We start from the raw sequence: 21863 nt of genomic DNA, 5'->3' as shown, positions 1-21863 counted from the left end.
CTTTGTCTCTAATAAGAGTATAGGATCACACAATATTTCAGCCAACACTGGTAAGTGGGGTGATGGAGAAACAGGCAATCACTGGGAATCCCGAGTTGAGAAAGGAAATTAAGGCTAAGCTCAACATTTTGCTCCGAAAGTCTAGTGTGTGATAATCAAATGTATGAATGTTTAAAGTTTTACAATTAAGTTGACTCTAGTACAAATTTATTTCCTTAAAATCTTTTTATTTGATTTATTTATGTATTTTTGGATCCAAACAGAGAAATCACAGGGAAGAGAGAGAGCTAGGAAGAGAGACATCCACAGTACTGCTTGTCTGGCTTTCCTCCAACATGTGGGGACTGAGGTTTGAACTCGGGTCCTTGTGCACCATAATATGTGTGCTCAAACAAATCTGTGCCTGCCCTGCCCCTTCTAGTGAAAATTTCTGTCTGAGTATTTGTTAAGAAGTGTGTGGTTTTTCTGGGCAAAGTTGTAATTATTTTAATAATTTTCAACTATACACTTTTGAGTAAGGGGAGAAACCTCATTAAAGTATAAACTGTGCTCTTATTTCCAAAAATAAGTTGAACATCTTCTTGAAATAGTTGATAGAAAGAAGAGAAGTTGAATGGTAAAAAAAGAAAATCATAATTTTTTGGCCTTTTTTTTTTTTGTCTCCAGGGTTATTGCTGGGTCTCTGTGCCTGCACTATGAATCTACTGCCCCTGGAGGCCCCCCTTTTGTTCCCCCTGTTGTTTATCATTGTTATCATTGCTGTTGCTGTTGTTGGGTAGGACAGAGAGAAATGGGGAGAGGAGGGGAAGACAGAGAAGAGGAGAGAAAGACAGACACCTGCAGACCTGCTTCACCACCTGTGAAGTGACTCCCCTGCAGGTGGGGAGCCGGGGGCTCTTATGCTGGTCCTTGTGCTTTGCGCCACCTGCACTTAACCCGCTGTCCTACCGCCCAACTCCCTAGGTCATCTTCTGAACTCATCACTGAGCCAACTCTGTGTCACTAGAATTTCTTTATGATATTGTGGGAACTTATTCCTCAATACATTCTCCTCTCCATGACTAAGTCTACACAATTCACATGTGAAGTTTTCTTTCTCTAAGCCCACCAATATCTAGTATCTTCTTAATTATTTGTGCTTTTAAATCTTTACCTAGTCTCCATTGGGAAAAATTAAATGGAAAACACAGTGCCATCTTCGCATCTTTAATTAGTTCAAGGTCATTCGCTTACGCTGTTCTCCTAAACTGAAACGTGGTATCAGGGGTAAGGATGGGGGGCTTCTAATATAAATTATTTTTTGAATGGAGTCTAATTTTTTCTGTTGAGATTTAGAAAATGCCTGCTAAGTATAACTTTGCCATACCTGCTGATTCCTAGTCAGATGAATTGCTTTCTTAATTTTTGAAGTCTGTCTTAACTTACATTTTCTTTGAGCTTATTCTGGTTGCTGCCTTCACTGTTGGTTTGTATGTGCATAAACATGTGCTGTTTAGTTCAAGCTCAGTTCAGAGAGGCGGCGGGTGTTTGCGCCGCATGGCTACCCCTGGATACGGGTGCTCTGCTGAGTTAATAATCTTGCTTTTTCTAGTTTCTCGGACTATAAAAATGAGAATGATTGTGCTTACATAAACTCTGTTGTTTAATCATCGAAGGCCTTTACCTGAATCATATCTTTTTTTTTATCTGTTATTATTTTAAAGCAACCTAGTAAAAAAGTTCAAGGTGAAGTCTCTTTCTTCACACTGTGTCCTATATCTGGTTTTTAAATAAGGGTTTTACAACAGCAATATACGGTGACATCTTTATTTAGAAATCACATCAAAGGATATTAGGAATTTGAATATGATGAGAATATTCTCTGTCCTATCCAACAACAGCAGCAATGACAACAATAACAAGAATAACAACAACAAGGGCAACAAAAATAGGGAAAAAAATGGCCTCCAGGAGCAGTGGACTCGTAGTGCGGGCATCGAGCCCCAGTGATAACCCTGGAGTGAGAAAAATGTCAGGCATTAGAAAATGAAAACCAGGGGCTGGGCTGTGGCACACCTGGTTGAGCACACATGTTACAAAGCACAAGGACCCTAGTTCGAGACCCAGCCCCCACCTGCAGGGGGATGTTTCATGAGTGGTGAAGCAGGGCTGCAGGTCTCTCTCTGTCTATCTTCTCCCTCCTCTCAGTTTCTGACTTTCTCTATCCAATACGCAAATAAAGATAATAAAAAACTAAATAATAACTCATTTTCAAAAAGAAGAAAGAAAAAAAAGAAAGTTAGAAACACTGGGGAGGTGTGGGGTTAAAGTCTTTTCCTAGCCTGCTGTGGGATTGTTAAATATTAGAGCTTCAAATCACATTAATTTACATTAATTATTACATAAGAAGTCACACTCTAAGGTCGGGGTGGGGAACATCTGGCCTCATGGTCCTTAAAATCATTTGCCTTGTCTCTGTCAAGGCAGGGACTCAACATTCAATAAATTGAGAAGATATTTTTTCATAGCAACTTAAGTGCTACTTTCTAAGTTGATGATTTTGTGTGGCCAGAGAATGATGTTGTAAATATTCATATAGCCCTTGTGGAAAAAAATGGCTCCTTACTCCTGCTCTAGAGTGAGTTTGAGAACCACTATATCAATTAGATAATAAGATGAAGATTGTAGGGAAAATTGATCGCCACAATCAAGTGATTTTTGGGAAATGCTACAGTAGACTGAGTTGATCTGATTTCTTTCCTGGACAGACGTTTCTGCTGTGTTTTTCATATGATATGATTTTTTAGATTTTTTAATTAGTGATTTAATAATGATGATTAAGACTATAAGGTAACAGGGGTACAATTCCACACATTTCTCACCACTAGAGATTCTTTTTCTGTCCTCTCCATTGAAAGCTTTCCTATTCTTTATTCCTCTGGGAGTATGGACCGAAATTCTTTATGGGATGTAGAAGGTGGAAGGTCTGGCTTCTGTAATTGCTTTTCTGCTGGATATAGATGTTGGCAGGGTGGATATGATTTCAAAGCTCTTTTATTGTACAGTGTCTTATGAGACAAATGTTCCATGGAATGCACTTTGAAAAATAATATTTTACTCCAGTCTTTTCATTTTCCAGATGAGAAAACTGAGGATGAAAGTTGCTAAGTGACCTGCTATATTTGTGTACAGAGGAAACCAAAATATGTGAGCGAGAAGCCTAGACAGCTGACACTATTTAATAGTCTCTCCACTGCACTGTTACCACTCCACAAATTTCATCCCAGTCATAGTGAAGTGTTTTGTTCCAGGTTCTTTCCCTACAAGGGCAGAAAATGCTACACACAGTATGTTCCAGGAATAAGTTATCCAAAGTTCAACACAAAGTCTATCCTTCAGTTTTTTGTTTTTTTATCTTTATTTATTGGATAGAAACACTCAGAAATCAAGAGGAATCAAGAGGGAGGGAGCCAGGCAGTAGCACTGCAGGTTAAGCACACATGGTACTAAGCTCAAGGACTGGAGTAGGGATCCCAGTTCAAGTCCCCAGCTCCCCACCTGCAGGGGAATCACTTCACAGGTGGTGAAACAGGTCTACAGGTATCTATCTTTCTCTCCCTCTCTCTGTCTTTCCTTCCTCTCTCCATTTCTCTCTGTCCTATCCAACAACAACAATAACAACAATGATAACAAGGGCATCAAAAGGGTGGCAAAATAGCCTCCAAGAGCAGTGGATTCATAGTAGGCACCAAGCCCCTAGAGGCAAAAAAAAAAAAAAAAAAAAAGGAAAGAAAGAAAGAAAGAAAAGAAATCAAGAGGGAAGGGGGAGATAGAGAGGAAAGGAGACAGAGAGACCCCTGCAGCCCTACTTCACTACTCACAAAGCTTTCCTCTTGCAGGTGGGGACTGGGGACTTGAACCTGGGTCCTTGTGCATTGGAACTTGTGTGTTTAACCAGGTGTGCCACCCCCCTCCCCCAGTCCATGTCCATGCTTTAGTTTTGGGGGAAACTATAGGTTGCTAAATCTGTGGGTCTTTCCCCCCCACACACCTGATGCCTACTATGAATTAGCAAAAGATGCTGATCTTTGGTGAGGAATCTATTATCATTCAAAATTGAGCTTCCTCACTTATGGACAGTGTGGCATAGGGTTAAGTCAGTTAGGTTTCTAAATTTCAGTCCTAATCACCTTAAACTGGGGTGAATAACTTCCATAGTTTGGAAGATATAAGGTATATCAGAAATGTAATATGTATATGTGTGTGTGTGTGTGTGTGTGTGTGTGTCAGAAGTGTCTTGTGGTAATGGGATTCAATAAATGAGAATCATTTTTTTTTCTTAACAATGCCTGAAGGGGATTTAAATAATTGCTCTGTATTCTGACATTGATTGCAATCTTTGCCTTGTAGGACACGGTGAGACTTTTGCTGAGATTTTGGTCATGAAAACCGCTTCTTCTGCTTTATCCTTTTCCACCCTCTGGTTCCGGGGTCTCTGATGACCTTTTGAGTGCCCTATCTTGGAATATGCCATGTCCTATTCTTGCACATACTTGACACGATTCCATATTGCCTCAGAAACTTTCTTGTTTGGGAATTAACAAACTTCAGAGAAATTCCAGTTTCTTTGTCATAGTGACACTTTCAGACTTTCAGCTTAAGAACATTTCACAGACACTGTCTTTTCCCTGCACTAGCTATTTCTGTTCCTGTTCGCTGCTGCAGAGAGGACCTTGTGCATGCTGAAGTTGCACCTCTGTTCTGGCAAGCACCTATGTAGGGCCTTACTCTGCCTTACTCTGGCAGAAAGGATTTAAGGCTTGCCATTGCTTTGGGCAGGGAGAGATGGCTTCCAAGCTCAGTGTGCTTCTTGAAAGAGCCACTCCCCCAGCACTTATAATACTAGTGGTTACTGCTTGTGACACATTTTCAAATGGACCCCCCAGTGACTGCAGCTGTGATTAAAAGCTATCTGCTCTCTGTCTCACTGGGGGTTTGCTGTTTAACTATGTCCTGTGTCTATATGGATGTGAGGTACAGCTGGGTCGTGGCAAACATACAGTGCTTTGTAAGGTGAAAATCCGGTGAGTACCTGAGTGACACACTCCTCAATGTTCTGTGCTGAAGTCACTGAGAGGCCCTAATTGAGAACCGAGTCAGGTGCGAGGTATATAAAAGCAATTTGAAGGAGAGGTAATGGTCAGTGAAAAAAAAAAATATATATATATACACACACACACACACACACACACACACACATTATCTGCTGGTACATGCTTTACACACATCAACTAGACTGTCTTAAAGATTTAAGTGCACTTGGATGTGGCAGTTGCATTTTGCTCTTCAGTGTGATTTGAGACTCAGTTTGACTATTTACCAATAAAGCAGGAGTAGAATATTCTTTTTTGTAGATAATCTACCCATATATTCACTGATACATTAAGGATCATGTCTGACATATCAGTGTAGTGAATGCCATTTTAAACTCATGTTTGCAACACATGTTTCCTTTTACAAAGGCTTAAGTGAGCAGCGCAGAGATAGGGAATGGGTATTCCCAGGCATGGGTCATACGTACCTTTTCCTTTCGATGACAGAGAGAATATGGAAAAAGCAGAACAAGAACAAAAGTGAAGACAAGAAAACAAAAGCAAAACAGGGCCGGGGAGATAGCTCATGAGAACAGTGTGCCTGCTTTGTCATGTGAGTGACTTCAGTTCCCGCAGGCCCCCACTACGGAGCTCATTGGAGGAAATTTTGGCGCTGTGATACCTTCTGTTTTTTCTTACTACCTCTCTGTTTCGGTTTCTCTTTTCTGTCTAAAAAACTGAAGAAAAGTTTTTTTGTAAAGAAAAAAACATCATCACACGAACAAAAAAGTAAAATACATTTTGTTTAATTAAAAGAATGTACTGGGATTTAATCCTGGGCTCTTGGAACTGAGAGATAGCTCACACAGCAGGACTTGTGTCTGGCCATGAACATGGCCTGGGTTGGCTTAAACCCCAGGCATCTTGAATGAAAGTGCTACAGGACTGGGGTGAGTTTCTGAGCTGTGCTGTCTCCCTCTCTTTGTGCCTTTCTCTGTCTGAAGTGAAAAGAATGAAAAGGTCAGTCTGTAAATGGTGAAATTGCTTATGTTTGAGGCCCTGGCAGCACAAAACAAAACAAATAAGTAAACCTGGACTATTTACTTCCTGTGAGAATTACACTCATTACCATGAAGTAAAGCAGCATCCCCTTCCCTACCCAGTCAGATTGCCCTGGCTGAATGCAAACATACATTCTTTCTCAGAAGAAAGAAATTTGGGGGCAGTTCTGAGAATTGTGTGTCTCTTTACCAGGTTCCCCATTCTCCCCCTACCCCTCAGATTAGCCCTCTCTGCCTCACTCTTCCCCCCCCCCCCACCGGAATTTTCAGCACTCTGAATCCCAGAGACCAAACCCAATGAGTGAAATGCTAATCTGTCACAAGCAAATTTAAACTGACAACACTGTGAATCGACCACATTGATTTGCATTGATTACATTTCAAATATTTACAATACGGGTGAGACATGCCTAATTTATTTTCTAAAAGAGTTCAAGGAAGGTATCACCATTTTCAGAGGGAGAAAACAATGGAGAACTGTTTGTGGTTGCTATCTGCAATAATCTGATGCTGACAGAGAGTAGTATTTTATTTAGTAATTAACAGTGTAAAGGGGAGAAGAGCTGTCATGTTGGTTCTTAAGCTGGGGAATGTGATGAAAGATGATATCTGCGATCTCATCCTTTCCACTTGTTTAGGATTGTCAGGATGAGAAATGTCAGCATTATGAAAGCTCGCCTCTGCTCTTGATATGATAAAACCCTTCAAAAGCCAGTCTTTCTTTCTCCTTCACCCCCCTCCTTTCTTGCTCTCTCTCTCTGCACTTGCCTTTTATTTTTTATTTTTTTATTTATCCTGTTTTGTTAGATGGCAGAAATATAATTCTTTTCTTTCTTCCTATTATAAGCCACCATTTTTGTTTTATTATATGTTTCACAACCCCTAATACCCCACAGAAAATTACCTTGTTAAATGACAGTGTTTCAAAGCCATGAATCCTTTCCACCATTCCCTCAGAGGTTTGAAACAGTCAACAGACTGTAAAGAATAAATAATAAAAAAGTATTGATTATTTTGATGACTGTGAGATTCAATTAAGTATTAATTTTGCCCTCCAGTGGACCTATCAAGGTATTCAAAAGGGAGGATTCGGCTCAGCTAAATGCGTGCTGAGTGCCTCAGCCTTAAATAGGGAGAAAATGTGTTTACCTACATACAGTATTTGAAGATGAAGTGCATTGATGCACAGAGTCCAATATTTAAGTGCTGTGCAAATTAAGCCCTGGTGACAGTGACATTGTTTTCAGTGGTATGAGTATTGACTAAAGAAGTGCATTTGATGACAGCTTAAACTATTTGTATTGATTAACATTTTCATAGATTATCATGTGTCATATCAAATTCACTTTTCAGGCATGAATACATTAAAAAAATAACCACAGCCACACTCCAACCAATGTAATGATGGGACAGGAAAGCATTAGCCCCACCTGCTCCTGAGCTGGTCACCTGTTTCCTGCTCAGGAACCATTTAGGCATGAACTTGGCAATAAATAGCTCACAGATAACAGGAAAAAAGGGGGGGAGATACTTCTTGCTTTTTACTTTTCCTTCACCATCAATATATTGCAGCCAGACCAATAGGATGTAGCTTAGTGTGCAAAGGGACTAAGAAAGCTACTTTGGAAAAGATTCTGGTCCTAGAATGCCCTCATAAAGAAGTGGAGACAAAAGCAGATTGCAATTATTAGGGACAAAAGTTTGCTGGGTCTTGGAGGAGGTGATTTCCTTGTGTTGTTGTTGTGTTGTTGTTATTTTCCTTTTCTTTAACGCTCTGGGTCCATGATGCTCTAGCTATCTGAATTATTGAACACAGTTTGTAAGTATTTTTTTCCAATTTCTTTTTTAAAATGTTTCAATCAATTTCCAGATATTTTGCTCTGTGTTATTGGCTTGAAAATGCTTATTTGATTTGGGGTCAGTTTCAGTTCCAAGTCTGGGACCAGTGAAGTCAACTTCTAAGGTGCTGCGAGAATTTACATGAGGGCTCTCCATGCTTGGATTGAATGCCTATTGAGGAGTCTTTTCTCTGTCTCTTTTCTGTGCTCTCTGGATAGGGTTTAATTGCTTCTCCCCCAGGGAGAGAGCTTCTTAAAATAGCCCAGGGTTCCTCCATAGGGTGCACCTTCCTTTTTTGTATGTTGCTGAAGTACAAACCCGGCACTTTTCTCTTTCTCTCTTTCTTTTTCTTTCTTTTCTTTTTTTCTTACAGCATTAAAGACAGAACAAGGTGTAAAAACATTTTCACAAAAGCACATGCCATAATTAAAGCTGCATTGGCTAGGTTGCTTTCAAATAAGTTTTTTTTTTTTTTTCTCCTTTTTCCATCCCAAGCCTCCTGAATCTCTCACATGCTAGTTGAGCTTTAATAGGGTGGGGAGTAATGGAGAACTCCTCGGATCTGTAATAGCTCTTCACTTGACTGCGGCCAGCAATAACAGCGGGAGCAGCCAGAGATAAGAGAGGAGAGAGGGAGTGTGTGTGTGTGTGTGTGTGTGTAAGAGAGAGAGAAGAGAGAGGGAGAGAGAGGACACACACACTAAAGCTGCCACTTTTTTTTTTTCCTCCCCTTCACTCTTTTCCCCCATCGTAGGATCCAATGATAGCTGGACAAGTCAGTAAGCCCTTGCTGTCAGTGCGGAGTGAAATGAATGCGGAGTTGAGAGGTGAGGACACGGCTGCTACTTCAGACAGCGAGCTGAATGAACCCCTGCTTGCGCCTGTGGAATCAAATGACAGCGAGGACACTCCCAGCAAGCTCTTCGGTAAGTCTGTCTAGGTATTTCATTTGAGCCTTGCCATGTTGTCCGGAAGAGCCACCCACACCCCTCCTTTATTTATTTATTTATTTTTTCTTATTCCGCCTCCTGGTTTTCATTCAATTTTCTTTGAAGTATTTAGAAAAAGAAAAAGGAGATTCGCCTCTTGGAGGTGTTGAGCTTCCAAAGCTGGTTCCTGCTGGTTGGTAGGATGTCTTCAAACTTTTTCCCAACTAGGAACTTCCTAGATGCTCTTTTTTTTTTTTAAAACTCTGTCCAATATTACTCCAGGCGCCCCCCCCCCGCTAGAAATTAGTTGAGAAAAGAAGAGAGTGATGATAATCAGGAAATCAGTGTCATTGTGAGAACTGGTTAACATTTATTGAATAACTATCGACTTGGTTTCGGGTTGCTTTGCCGCCTTTTGTTAAGGAGAAGGAGAGTGAAGAGTTATTATCTGTTCTCAAAAGACGCGAGAGGGGAACTGAAAAATATCAATACCGGTCGTTCTTGTGCCAGGTAAACAGAGGTGACCGAGGGAATTGTGCAAAAAGAAATCACATTTTGTCATCGCAATTAGAATGAATATCTCTTCTTTTACAGCGAGGAAAGAAAAGCAGGTGTTTGCACCCTCCCTTTTCTCCGTCCCCTTTTCACAAATGTTTTAGCTTCCTCTTAAATGTGCTAGCTTCTCAGGACCTTTCAGGAATATTTCTTTCCTAAACAAAACAAGAACAAGCAGAGTGCCGCTCTAGCAGAGACATCTGTCAGTCAAACAGATGACACTCTGTTAGCCAACTCATGCAACTGTGATCTCTAATCAGAAACGGAGCGATTGTTTAGGAGTGTGAGCGAGTGATGGATGGTGGTAGATGTCTCTGCTGGAGAAGCACTTATGGGACAGAGTGACATTAGAGTTTCAGAACAGTAGCTTCTGAAACAGTTGTTTTAATTATTTTCAAGCGCTTGTATGCTTAGTTAGATCTGTATATACTAACGTGTTAATACACACATACACACACGCACCCCAGGCAGAGTACTGCTTGGTTTGTGGTGTTATAATAATAATAATGATAATAATAATAAGTCATATGCCTGAACATCAAAGAAAAACTACAGGGCAGAACAGACTGCTTCCTTAAGAAAACCATTCATTTAATTTAAAAATAAATTTTATTTTTTTAACCTGTAGAGAGAAAGTGGCTTTGATAATTTGGCATCGGCAAGGTTAGGCTCATCAAAGAAGATTTCTCTGATTTGAAATGTTCACACAATCAAGTATGAGAGGGTTATCACTGAAAAATTCTGATTTGTAATTTCTGCTGCTACTGTGTCATATCTAGTAGTAGAAGAGATATGTTTCAAGAATTTTTTCCACATTATCTCTTATTCAAAAAGCAACAGTGAAACTCTGACATTAATACTTCCAAAACTAGAGATAAAGATTTTAGCATTTGATTCTAAAGAAATATTTTATTTAGGTCCTAGTTTTTATCTCTCTTTTATATCTCAAAGCACTCATCTCACTTTATAGGCGTAGTGAGAGAAGTCAGCAAAAACTGAGAAATTATAGGAAGACAAAAATCATGTTCCAAGTTCTTTAATGTTGTGTAGGCTAATACTAAGAGTTTTAACTTTTAAAAAGCAATCAATTGTGAAGTCAATGTGCCTGCTGGTGATGAATTATTTGTTCCTTAATTGTGCATGCATTTAAAAGTGAGAAATGAATTTTGTTGAATTCCAATTATTTGTTGAATTAATTTTTTTAATAAGCCAGTGGGGAGATAATTAACTCAAGTTCTCAAATGTATCTAGGTTTTTGTAATGTTACCAGCAGTCACAGATTTACAAGTTCACATCCTATTGATTTGCACGTGTTGGGAACTATATCTGAAAATTCGAAAGAATTGGGGAAATTTGATTGCATTTTCACTGAAAATATAAATCTCAAGTGATATCATTACTGGTAAACTAAAAATCATAGCTTGTTTGAAAATTTATAGTAGGTTGTAGAAAGTCCTCTTCTTTTCTTTGTAGTTCTCAACTCCTGATTTTGTTGGAGAACCCATTAAAATCTGCACCTTATATTTATTACTTCTTATTTATTCACTTCATTTATTTGTTTCCTAGAGTGTTTTTCCCCTCCATGCACAGTGTGCATATTTGTCTGTTGGGTTAAAAAAAAAAAGAGAGGTGAATAGTTTTGAAAACTTGAGAGAAAGAGTGGAGACAACTTGAGAGAAAGAGTGGAGACAACTTGAGAGAAAGTGAGGGCGGGGTGGGGGGGGACAATGTGGAAAGGAAGTACCTCAGTGCTTTTTAAAGTTTTCTTTAGCTCTCACTTTTTCATGTTACTTGGGCTTAAGTTTAGGAATCATGGCTTATGTAATTAACTTAGACTTTATAGAATAATTCTGTCTCAGAATTTTTAGCTACTTGGGCAACAATATCTGATGATTGAATGGGTCATTACTTGACGTGAATATGTTCAAGTTTTTGGTTTTTATATGTATTTTCACTTTGCTTTTTATTTGGAAATGAACAAGTATGTTCTTTCTGAATAGTTAAGAGCATTCAAGTGTATCACTCAACTAATATGCTCTCTCAGACATTATTCTTCTAACATGCACATTGCATTATTGAAAACTGTCTTCTGTAATGAAAGGATCAGATTAAGACAAATGCTCGACTTGATGTGCTTACTTCCATGATGAGGAATTAAACAACAAGATAAGACAGAAAACTCAGTTTCTTACAGTGCCTAAAATTTCAATAGACAGGGATTTCTTTGGAGCTTCTTTCTCCTTCCAGGCCTCAACTCATCCAAATTAGTATCCAGAGGACAAGTCTGTGTCTCTCACAGTATGGCATCTTCAGCCCAAAATTACAGAGGAAAGGCGAATACTGATGCCCTCTATGGATAAACAAAGGAAATTCTAGGAAACACTGGACCTTTTATGTCTTTTCGTAAATTACACCTCTGCATTTAACTGCATCCAAAGGGAGACAGACGTACCGTGCAGAAGGTTTCAGTGTCCTGAGTAGCTCACAATACCGGAAGGAGAAACCCAATGTTAACCTAAGTAAAAGAGTTCAGAAAAGGGTCCTTGTGTTTATAAAGTAATTACATCAGAGGTAGCATTTTGCTTAAGTTGAACAGTAGTGGAAACCAAAGTACACTTAGGAGAGATGAATCCACATTTCACTGAGAAACATGTGGTTAAGTAGTTCTCTGTGATAGCATTCAGTGGTGCATTATTTATTCCTGTAAATCCTGTAGCATAACCATCTCCTTTCCCAGTCTATGAGTGTATTATTCTGTTAAGCTTTGAGACATAGGAAATGGGATGGAAGCGAACAGACTGGATGTTGAGGGGTTATATTATCAGAGAATCTGGCAGTGTCTCATGGTATCTCGGCTGCAAGAGCAAATGAGTGATGCCACACAGGACATTTTATATATAACTTGTGATGTACATACTTGAAAGCATTCATAGAACTGGCCTTTAGTAAGCAATCTCAAAGGAAAGAAGTTGCTGTGTTTCTCCAGTGACATTTATAGGACTTGTGTCAATGTGGTGCTTCATTTTTAGTTATCCCCATCAAGAATTCAATGTTTCACATTCAGTTGAGTTGGATGCTAAAATTCAAATGGTTGTATCAACAATGTGGTCAGAAAGATGGCTACAGAAAGGATAAAGATGATATACATCACTGGAAAAAAATATATGCACTGAAGTTTTTTTATGCAGCTTTAGCCAAAGACATGAGACAGCATAAAAAAGATAATCTAAGTATTTTCTCATATATATATATATACATATATATATGAGAAATATATATAATATATATATATCACCATATATATATATATATATATACTTGAAGGGTATTTATTGACAATTTTCCTCCTGGGAATAGTTTTATTGTTTCAATTGAAACCTCCTACTTTCTTTTCTTCAAGTCATAACTTCCTTGGGTGACTGGGTTAGTGTCTATGGCTTGCTTCAAAGTTGTCCCACATACATATTAAAGTCTGAAGCCGAAATGTAAACAGAAAAACCATCTGTAAACGTTGTGCCTCAAACAGAAGTTGATGGTTGGTTTTCCTTTATGATACTGTGTTTTTCCAGGTTAAAAGAAATTGCATGCAGCGATACTTGTGGAAGTGGGTGTTTTCAACATCCTTTGTCTGTGAACTATTAGAAAAGGGTTGAAAGTTGGGTCAGTGATTCTTCCTTGCTAAAAATATACTATCTGTAGAGTTTCTTCTTGCCTTTCCTTTGTATTATCTTTCTTGTAAAACTATGTAGTATAGGTTTTTTTTTTTTAATTGCTATTCAGTTTGAGCTGATTAGAATGTATGTTGGAGAGGGAGTTTTCAATGACAAAAGGATAAGAGACTAAATTATCACCCCTTGAGATAGTGGTCTCTGTAGGTTGATTAGGTCATTGCTAGGGCATTATGGGAACTGTCCTATGTGGTGATGTTGTTTCTTGCCTCTGCCTTAGTGGACCCCTTCATAATTGCATCACTCTCTTACTACTTTTTCATTTAAATAACTCAAGCTTTCAGTGTCAGATATTTTTATTAATGTCAGTTATTAAATTCCAAGACCAGTATTTGGTACATAGAACTTAAGCTCAAGAGAAAATTAGCTGGCACATGACAAAATTCTCTAGAGAAATATGTTTACTTAAAATATGTATCATGCTTCTAGATTTTCTAAGTTTCTATATATCAACTGAAAATTCATACCATGTTTGACCATATTAACTGTGTTTTGCCAGCAAACTCCTGAAACAACATATTTTAAGTCACCTAAGTAATTTAAGTAATAGATTCTATACAAAAGCAATTATTAAAAGAAGCTGGTGGGAACCCATTTTGTGTAAAAAAAAATGGAATGCATGATAAGTTATTTGTCAGAAATCTCTAGTTGCTTAATACTCAAGTAAACCTTTGTGCTGTTTTCTGATTTAGATGTGGGAAATGCACATTTAAATACATTTCTTTGCATTTAAGAAAATCCAGTGAAGTATTTCTTTTAAAAATCAGGTGAAGAACTGTGTTTAAATAAATATTTAAAGAAATCCAATTAGAAACTGTGTGCTTAAACAAAATCTATTTTAATGCTCCTTTAATAAATATTTCCACCTTAAACAGCATCAATGTGTAAACTTCAAAGTAAAAATAAACCCATATAAAAATGGTACAGATTCAAACTTTTCACTGCATTTCTCCATAGAGCTATGTTCTAATTTAATGGAGGGAACTACACATTATATGACAAAATTCTCTAGAGAAATATGTTTACTTAAACATATGTATCATGCTTCTGTATTTTTCAAAGTTTCTGTATGATAAGGACTCAATGTGGACATTCTTAGTGCATTTCTTTTCTGTCTCTGACATGTCTGGGGATGCTCAGCGTAAACCGCTATTACAAAAGGGAAGTTCAGTATTGTAGTGTCTGACTGAGGATGGTACTACATGGTGACAGCTCATGGTAAAGGTGAGGTGGTCTTTACATTTATTCCTGTTGCTATTTTGACTGCTACCATGTTTGCATTTTTTGTTGTTCTTGTGAAGCGAACCTCCAAGCAATTAGAAATAAAACAAAAGTATTAGAAATTTTATTCATCTGAACCATTGCCCCTTTAAGTGATCCCCTTTGTCCTGTTAATGTTTTGATTGTTTCTGATTTAAGATACCTGGCGTTATAGTGTTTGTGTAGTTTTCCCAGCCCACTTTATGTCATAATTAATAGACAAAACTTTCAGATTCAGCTCCCCAGATTCACCTTTCAATTTCTTTTCTTTTCTTTCTTTCTTTTTTTTTTTTTTTCCAGTTGTCAGGTTTAATTATAGAGTCAGCATTATTCTTTTCAAGAACTGACCAAATAAAATTTTCTCCCACTTATAAAATGAGACTAAAGGGTCTGTTTCAAGTGGACCTTGCTTGTTATTAGACAGTAAACAGATAATTTGTGAGAAGCTGGTACCACCTTTGATTGGCAACCTTGCTGGTTTATGTTTGGTTATTAATAATACATCAGACATTCACACATTAAAAAGAGAGTAGATGTGAAGGAAGAAGAGAAGAAGGAGCAGTTCCGATTATTCCAGCTTTCTTTGGGAGCCAAGACTGTCAAGAGAAGCAGTTGTATTTGCCCAAATATGCTGGCTCCACTTAATATATTTCTTGATTTTCTTATGCTAAAGAAACAGAAAGTGTTTATACCAAACTGGTGCCCTGTCAGGGGGCAATCTGTGTAAAGTTTCCTGCTGTCAGGTTAATAAATTTTTAAAAAAATATCCAAAGGCAGAGGTAGCTAGAAAGAGCTCATGGTAACAGTTGCTATTCTCCTGTTCATGGCCCTGTTCATAGCTGTCTCTTTACTATCTAACATGACTTTTGGAATTTTCTTGTCTTCTTCAGCTGTGCACTTCCTTGTTGTTTTGTTCAGCTTGCCTTTCATGGATGCCATTTCTTTTGAATGCTAATCCTTCTAAATTTGCTTCCTTTCAGAGAAAAATAAATGGTCATAGTTCAATACTTTATTTTATTTTATTTTATTTTATTTTATTTTATTTTATTTTATAGTTGACTACCTTTGCATGGTCTGAGCTTGAATGAGGTTCTTGTTGTTGTTGTTGTTGCTTGTATGTTTTTATTCAAAACTACATACACTAATTTCTAGTCGCCAAAGAGTCTACAAATGAGGTTCTGAAATTGTCCACAGTGAATTTTTTTTTTTTTTCAGAAAACCTTCAAGCAATATTTATGTTAAAATAAATTCCTAAAGGAGTATTTGGACCTTTGTAATCTCAGGGCTTCTGATGATTTCTCTTTACTAAGCCACATTGACTTAATGAAAATTTAAACATATAAACTTCCACTTGCTGCTTCTCAAAGACACATTTCATAAAAATATGAGATGGTGGCTGAATTTATGGGTGTCTTTATTCTGTGTTGTCACACTATTGAGAAACATCAAAAATGAGATAATCTTTCCAGAGTGAATACAGAGGTAAGAATGATAACACCAAGTCTCTTTTGGTTAAAGAAAGTTTGTCATTTTTCAGAGAAATGGAAATTTTTAAATTTGTTGTAGATATTCAGAGAGATCATTTTTGTTTTGTTGTCTCTAGACTTCATCTCTTTGGGCTGAGTTTTTTTCAGAGAGAGAGAGACAGATGGATAGACAAGAGAGTGAGAGGAAAATAAACTATAGCTTCTAAGCTTTCTCCAAGGCCTTGGGGGCAGGCTTTGACCCTGAGAAACTCTGCAATATAGCTATTTTGTCAACCCTCAGAGACCATTTTTCAAAACTATGCAATCAAAATACATTGCTCCAGCTAATTCTTTTTAAATAATAATTAGCTATGTGTAAAAATACAGTTTGCTATGTGACTGTGTATAGTGTACTTGACAATTGAAAAAAAAGATTCTGCTATCAAGACTTCCCTTTGACATTTCTTTTAATAAAGTCTTATATGTGGTAAGACTATGCTATTTTATTTTAATTAAAATATTATCCAGTTATAATGATATAACTGATAAAGTCAAAGTCACTTTTATCACTCAACTGCACAACTATCAAAACCTTTTGAACATATGAAGAAAATTATTATAGCTAAAGAAATTAAGCACTATCACTGCACAAAAAAAACATGCTTAAAAGTTTTTGCTATAATAAAGTCCACTTGAAAGATGATACTCTATAATAAAACCTACATTAATTAACATGGTTAAAAGTACTCTTAATAAAAAAAAAAGAAAGAAAAGATCTTAATTTAGCCTAGTAACAAGATATGGTTTTAAGGTATTTTTAGAATACTTAAAATGTAACAATAATGGCCAATGTGAAGTGAGTTAGCAATTTAATGACTGTATTTCTCCTGTTTTTTACCTTTTTTGATATTAGCATTTTTCTACTATTTTTTTTCTGTAAAATAATCAGTTTCTTCTATACTGATGTTCCTGCCAAATTCCTTTTGCTACTTTAATTTCATCTTGTTAATGAAGATATACCCAATAGTAATTATAACTGTGAAAGTCAAGAAGCCCTTATCTAAAAAAATAATATTATTACATTATTTTAAAACAACTATGCAAATTTTTCACTTTCTCATCACTTTTATGTATTATTTGCGTTTCTCCAAATTTTTAGAGTCCATGAGTATAAATATAATGACACCCATGTAAAACATGTTTATCATATCCCATTCTCCGTATTTTCTGTATATCCGTGTAAAACATGTTTGTCATATCCCATTCTCCGTATTTTCTGTATATCCGTGTAAAACATGTTTGTCATATCCCATTCTCCGTATTTTCTGTATATCCGTGTAAAACATGTTTATCATATCCCATTCTCCTTATTTTCTGTATATCCGTGTAAAACATGTTTATCATATCCCATTCTCCTTATTTTCTGTATATCCGTGGAATGCTTGAAATCATCTTGCTACATTTGCAGTATGTCTATTTTATCGTTAGATCATAAAGTCTAGTTGATAAGAAGATTTTTAAAGATATCCATACATGACTTTAGCATACTTCTATACCTACATATACTAAAATGTGGTTTGTAGGTGGACTTACTGAAATTAATCCTGTACTAGTAAACAGCAACTTGTCATGTTGTACTATTGCTTCAGGCAAAGTTGAGCTATCATCCTCTTTGAAGCTTCTTTACACTGGGTAGAGGAGACAAGAGGATTACTCAAAATGCTGCTGTGTAATTTGATATAGAGGTTTGAAGGTTACCACACAGTTTAATTTATAAGGACTATATATATTTGAGCATACAAGACTTGGGTTGACAAAATAGTCCACTTGGATGGTATTCTGCTTTACCGTGTGCACTACCGAGGTCCAAGTCTGGCCGCCCACCACACTGAAGGAAGCTTCAGAGCAGCGGTCTCTTTCACTCTCTCTCTCTCTCTCTGCCTCATTGCCTTCTCTGTTTCTATTTAAAAATGAATGAATGGGGAGTCCGGTGGTGGTGGCGCAGCGGGTTAAGCGCAGGTGGCGCAAAGCACAAGGACCTGCATTAAGGATCTCTGTTTGAGCCCCGACTCCCCACCTGCAGGGGAGTCGCTTCACAGGCGGTGAAGCAGGCCTGCAGGTGTCTGTCTTTCTTTCCCCGTCTCTGTCTTCCACTCCTCTCCCCATTTCTCTCTGACCTATCCAACTACAACGACATCAATAACAATAATAATAATAACCATAACAATGTTAAACAAGGGCAACAAAAGGGAAAATAAACAAATAAATAAATATTTTTAAAAATTTAAAAAATGAATGAATGAATGAATGAATGAATGAATAAGTAATACAAAACTTGCCCCAGACCAAGGAAGATCCTTGGAATTTTAATATTCGTAATCTCAATGTTGGCCTGTACACATGTAGCAAATATATATATATATATAATGATTTTTATTGATTTATAAATTTGTTAGATAATAGGGGTATAATTCCGTATGGTTCCCACCACCAGAGTTCTATGTCCCTAAACAGATATTTCTTATCTAGCTCTCTCTCTATTTTTTCCAATTTTTTTTTTCAATGGTCTTGCCTTTAATTCCTTTCTAGGTCACACCCACACCCACTACTACTTTCTGGTGTCTTTTGTTTTTTCCTCTTCTCTCTCAAATACGCGAAACAGTGGTTTCCTCTGGTTTTCTCTAGCTTTGCTTCCCTTTCATTAATGAGAAGAAGTTTCCTGGTGGCAAATACTTCCAGTCCTGGTGCAGGGTCCCCTGCTTTACTTCTGTCATTTGCCCCTCTGCAAGTATGAATAAAAATTCTTTATGGGGTGCAGAAGGTGGGGGTTGTGGCTTCTGTCATTGCTTTTCCACTGGACACGAACAATGACAGGATGATCCATCCTCCCCAGCCTGCTTCTATCTTTGCCTAGTGGGATAGGGCTCTGGAGAGGTGAGGTTCCAGAACACATTAGTGAGGTTATCTGCCCAGGGATGTCATGATAGAATCATAGTAGCTTCTGGAATAATGTTTGTTATGCTTTCTGAGAAGGAGTTCGTGTGCCTACGTATACATTGACATGATTCATATCAAGGTAGAATGAGGAGTTGATAGGCAATAAAAATATTATAATTTTAATATTTGCAATTAAGATAATATGGTATCATTAATCTCCTCTTACAATTCTTGATGACCACATATGTGTTAACTTTTTTTTTTAAATGGCAACATGGCAAAGTTTATTTATATAATTTTATGGTTTGGGGCTACCTATTGCATGAGAAAATTATTACTAAGTGAAATTAAGAAATGAGATTTAAAAATACAAACATTTGCAACAGTTTAAATGCATAAAAAGTATTATTTTAGGCTGACTTTTTTTTGTCAAAAACAATGGAAGGTAGAAGAAAGCATACAATCTAAGGGAAAAATCACATTTCTCTTAATTTAAAAGTATAGAGATGAGGAAGAAATATGTGGGGTGAGTTGCTTTTTGTAAAAATTCATTTCTCTCCAGTAGGTTTCTTTTATTTTGGAAGATGTAGGGAAGAAATAGACATTAGTGTTTTAGCTATTGGCTGGTGGATTTTATTCTGGTTCCTAAGATTGGCACAGGTTTTAGTTTTTAACATCACCTAAGAAATTGTATAGAATGTTAGGTCTGGCCTGTCTCTTTGATTTCATTTGGAATCTCTGCATTTCCAACAGATTCTGTGTTTATATTTATTTCTGAGTAATCATTTCAGAGTTTGTTGACAATAATAAAAAATGTACAGCCACCTGCTTAAAAAAATATCAAGAGCAGGTCACATTGGAAGTTGCTGAGGGCACTGAGATGGTTGCACTGGCCAAGAATGGTAGCTCTCCATCTTGTCAGCTGTGGTGTATCAGTATGTTTTTATAATGATCCAATAACCTGAACCGTGTACCCGTTTATGACCCTTCTGAGAATTCTTATGATTTCTTAGAGTGACGGAGGTCTGAGAAAAGATCTTGAAAGCTTTCACTAAATCTGGCTGGGTGACGCGAAACAAGTATGACTGTGATTTAGCTGATAAGGAACCCGATTGACTGGGGACTTCATTAAAGTTTTAAGCTATAACAAAAACCACAACACAAATAATAGATAGAAACAGTGGGAAGAGAGGTAGCCAAAAGGACGGTTGAGACGTGAAAATGATATAAGAAGCAAAATGCATAAATACAAGAAGCAAAATGCATAAATATAAGAAGCAAAATGCAAAAAGTCCAGTGTTAATTTTGATAGCCTGCTGAAAGATAGGATTCTGCTTATACATTGTTCTGAATATTATAATGTGCGTAGACTTTCTCTCATGAAATCTATCATACTTGATTGCTATTTGGTTTGTTATTTCTCTGGCTAATTTTGTCAATAATAGAGGACTTAGATTTGGAATGTGGTGCTAGTAAGGTATAAAACTAGAAATAGCAGGAGATACACAAAAAGAATAATTCCGCCCCAAGGTATACAGCACATCTTTTTAACATTTGTAATACTGATAATTTCTGTGGGCTTTTAAAAATACAGTTTCACATGAGCTCTCAAAGCCTCAAAGAGTGTGGCATGTAAATTGTTTGTCACTTGCTGACGACCTGCCATATTTATTGTCAGGAGAAATGGACATTAGTTGGAAAAGCAGTTGTTAAAGGCCAAACAATTTTTAAAGATGGCAAAGATGCGTGAGGGTTTTCCTTTTTCTAACAATGAGCCAGCCCTTCAGACATCAAAAGACAAGATAATAAGACACTTCAAGCACAATTCAAGATTATATTCAACATCTAAAGGCTCATCTCTTGTCAGTTTGCATTTACTCTCCCAGGGATGTGATGCTTCTATCATCTTTCTGTCAAGAGGAATCTGGCAGAAGAGGCGAGGGCTCTTATTTCACACACTTAGGGTTTTTCATCAAATAGCCCACACTTGTTCTGATTCAGCCAAAATGGGGGGATAATTTGAAGAAGGTCATGCACAAGCACCAAAATCTCATATTGATTTGTGTGATTAGGAGGCATTAAAATTGCACGTTTATGTTAGTTGCTGAGATGTTTTGTCAGTTTATTTGGTAATACACTTTTGCAGTCTAGAAAAGAAAGATGACTTAAAATTTAAAGATAGATAACTGAAAGACTAAATTGTTTAATTTAATGTGGCCATATTTGAACATTTAACAAGTGAACATAAAACTAATTCAAAGCTTTCAGCTTAACTATATTTGAGATTAATATATTGAAATATTTCCTGCAATACAAGGGCCAAATAACACAATTGTGCCTATCTGAGGGAATATATATACATATATTATTTTAAATACTTTAAAAATTGATTCCAAGCACAAGGACCCGGCATAAGGATCCCGGTTCGAACCCCGGCTCCCCACCTGCAGGGGAGTCGCTTCACAGGCGGTGAAGCAGGTCTGCAGGTGTCTATCTTTCTCTCCTCCTCTCTGTCTTCCCCTCCTCTCTCCATTTCTCTCTGTCCTATCCAACAACGACGACAACAACAATAATAACTACAACAATAAAACAACAAGGGCAACAAAAGGGAATAAATAAAATTAAAATTGAAATTAAAAATTATTAAAAAAATTGATTCTATATATTTATATATAGATGAAGCATGATGACATTTTCAATATAAATGCTATTACGATGCTATTTTATAATGGTTACCAAGTTTCTAATATTTTGCGCTCCTAGGAATTACAGTGCCGTCATATTTGTCATTTTGGTCCCATTCTTAGTATATATGGCCTTTTCCAAAAAGAGTACTAAAGAGTAAAAGGCATTTCAAAATCATTAGTATTCTCTCTTAAAAATCCATCCCGTTTCCTTCTTGCCTTCTGGCAGTCACAGGCGCACGTATGTAACCGCGTCATATGTACATGCATTTGTCATTGGTGTTTACGGGATGGCACATGTACAAAAGTGAGAAGAACCAGTCTTTCTTCTT

At 37.1% G+C, this 21863-nt stretch overlaps 1 protein-coding gene across 1 annotated transcript in view; it reads left to right on the top strand.

Moving 5' to 3' along the window:
• The window catches only part of POU6F2 (POU class 6 homeobox 2), a 591094-nt gene that overhangs the window by 124089 nt on the left and 445142 nt on the right, over positions 1 to 21863 (top strand). The window contains exon 2 of the mRNA XM_060195767.1: positions 8727 to 8898. Within this exon, the coding sequence (XP_060051750.1) occupies positions 8727 to 8898 (172 nt within the window). The remainder of the gene's footprint in view (positions 1 to 8726; positions 8899 to 21863) is intronic.

Source organism: Erinaceus europaeus, chromosome 8, assembly GCF_950295315.1.
Source record: "Erinaceus europaeus chromosome 8, mEriEur2.1, whole genome shotgun sequence".
NCBI classification, from domain to species: Eukaryota; Metazoa; Chordata; class Mammalia; order Eulipotyphla; family Erinaceidae; genus Erinaceus; species Erinaceus europaeus.
Note: the sequence above shows the minus strand (reverse complement) of the source record. Positions and strands in the feature narration are given on the sequence as shown.